The sequence below is a fragment of the Palaemon carinicauda genome, chromosome 9 (genome assembly GCF_036898095.1).
Source record: "Palaemon carinicauda isolate YSFRI2023 chromosome 9, ASM3689809v2, whole genome shotgun sequence".
Taxonomy (NCBI): Eukaryota; Metazoa; Arthropoda; class Malacostraca; order Decapoda; family Palaemonidae; genus Palaemon; species Palaemon carinicauda.
Genome location: NC_090733.1, coordinates 162,128,299 through 162,131,131, shown reverse-complemented (window position 1 = coordinate 162,131,131; position 2,833 = coordinate 162,128,299). Strand labels below are relative to the sequence as shown.

The window sequence follows — 2,833 nt, the reverse complement described above, 5'->3', positions numbered from 1 at the left end:
CTGATGATTGATGCTTAAGTTTGAGTATAGAGATAATCTCATCTCATTAATCAGGTCAGGTCAACTGAGGCTTAAAAATCATATAAATTTTTTCTTTTTATTATATATTGAAAGTTTGCGTCTTTATTTCAAGTGGGTAATTCAATTTTAAAATACTTTTAACTAGCCACACAGTTGTAAGTATAATCAATATTATTTTTCTATGTATATTTCACATTAAACGATGATGTTCAGTTTGACCATTTTCCTCGTGTAATTTTATTTTAGGATTTATTTCTTGAAAAGTATTATCTTAATAAAAAAAAATAGTTGTCAAAAATGAAAATGTGCAGAATATTTCAAGCATTTTTTTTCTTACGTTTTAGTTCTCTTGAAATTAGAGCGCGTTTCTTCGTGTGTTGGATAGTAGCGTAGATTCATTGGGAACCTATCCCCAGTAAAGACCTTTTGCACAGTGTCGATGTGTGGACCTCCGGACTTGGAGCAACCAAACAAGGCGGGTGACTTCGTCCCATTGTGGCATGAAGCAAAACGTGATTTCGTCAATGCACTTTTTATACTAATTTTCTAGTTTTTTCGTATCAACCAAACTAGAATTATGATTAGGGTCCATAGTATTTTATATTTTCATTCACACAGGATTATATAAAATCCCCAATTCACTTTATTTAATTATTCACATGTGATTTAGACTTCACCTAAACGAATCACTCATATATAATCTCGAATCCGACTTTATACATTTGCAGTCGCTCACTTTTCCAACACTTAAGTTTTGGTCAGATATATTTTCCTTTCACTGACAGACTCCAGATTTACACATCAATGTACAGAGATAGAACTAAAAGCTTCTTCCATCTGTCATCTTTTCTCATCAATACGGGTAAATGGTTTTTCACTTTTAGAAATGTAGCTTGTCAGACCTCAGCATATTAGCAGCAAGCATAGAGCTCCCATTGTAGCTTCGACCAGAACTAGCGAGAACCAGATTGATGACCCTGTAAGGAATAAGAATATGATGAATTATTAAGAGAGAGAGAGAGAGAGAGAGAGAGAGAGAGAGAGAGAGAGAGAGAGAGAGAGAGAGGGAGAGAGAGAGAATGAAAAATACCAATTAGGGAAGTAGATATTTCCACTCTGAAACTAAATGGATTATAAGCATTATTGTATTGAGTTATGTCTTAAAGAGTAAGAGAAAGATATATATATATATATATATATATATATATATATATATATATATATATATATATTATACATACATATATATATATATATATATGTATATATACATATATATACTGTATATATATATATATATATATATATATATATATATATATACTCTGTGTATAGGCTATATATATAAATATATATATACATATATATATACTTTATATAATTTATATATAATATATATATATAATATATATATATATATATATATATATTATATATATATATATATATATATATATATATATATATATATATATATATATATATAATTGCTTTTCCGTTTTCCATCGTAGAATTAGAAAGTATTCAATATTTATTAAAAGAATTTTTTGTTATTACACAAATTGTTCAATCGTCATTCTAGAAAATGTCTTTATCATGGTCATTAAATTGCAATTACGAGGAAGTACTGTACTTGCACAAGTATTTCTGGTCACATTTCATATTGATGTAAACTTGTAAAGTTTACCATGTGTCTAATTGATGCAAAGATCAAAGTAATCCACTATAGTAGTTATAGTAAACCTAAGAGATTCAAACCCATTTTAGATTACCAGTCGCGTTCAGTTTTCTTTTTATATGTAAGGTTCAAGGTAAAATTCATCATCACCCAGAAAGATTTTCGAAAATATATTACTTAACTGTAACTAAAACTAAATGTTTATTTTTCTTCAATTTTTTTTTATTTTATCTCAAGTGCACCTCGATTATAATCTTACCGTCATTATGATAGTTTAACTTTAAGTTTCATAATGCAATAATTTAGTCGTTGCCGTAATTTCCTTAAGTTAAGGGGAACATAAATTTACCGTCGGAACCTGGTATGACTTTCCCGTAGATTTTTCCTGGTTTGTATATTGTTTGTTGTTTTAATAAATGCAACTGTCTAATACTAATTCCATCAAGATGTGTTCTGTCTGCGACTCAAATGCATTATTCATCTTCAGAGGCTAATTAACTCAAGTTGTATACAAAAAACTTAGTTATGTATTTCATGGGGATATTTATCATGGGAATGAGTAGAATTACTGTAGTAAAGAATAACATTTGCTTTAGAGAAATTCTTAAAATTCACAATTTATTTGTCATATTACATGCATATTCACTCACATACACACAAACCGATACGCTGAGAAAAAAACCCTAATAGTTTCTAATAAAAACTGGTCTTCATTCAATTATTTAAAACATTCTCATCTCATTTTCGGTGATTATTCATTCAGTAACTTCACCATAAATCTGGAATAAATATGAATGGATAGAAATTAAATTCGTTCAAGTCCAGCACCATCGTAAGAAATGCTCATCGTGCGACTCCTGGAGCGAAATTCTTCAAAAAGAAGCCACGAAAATGAAACTTCACCTCCAACGAGAGGAGAGAGAGAGAGAGAGAGAGAGAGAGAGAGAGAGAGAGAGAGAGAGAGAGAGAGAGTTTGGAAGGAATCTGGGGCTTTCGTCCCAAAGTTTATAATGATCCTCAAGTTTTTAAGAAAACCTAAACTGATGGTGGAATGCCCGAGATATGCGGTTCATATCGTCCGACAGTATCTCTCGCCCGTGTCTTCTACACTTCGAGGAAGGTTGGGGGACGGAG

The 2,833-nt window shown here is 30.4% G+C and overlaps 1 protein-coding gene across 1 annotated transcript in view; it reads right to left on the bottom strand.

Moving 5' to 3' along the window:
- Positions 1 to 476: 476 nt before the first annotated feature.
- LOC137646953 (uncharacterized) overlaps positions 477 to 2,833 on the bottom strand; it is a 24,033-nt gene continuing 21,676 nt past the window's right edge. Inside the window, exon 6 of the mRNA XM_068380024.1 lies at positions 477 to 998. Within this exon, the coding sequence (XP_068236125.1) occupies positions 925 to 998 (74 nt within the window). The 3' untranslated portion in view covers positions 477 to 924. The remainder of the gene's footprint in view (positions 999 to 2,833) is intronic.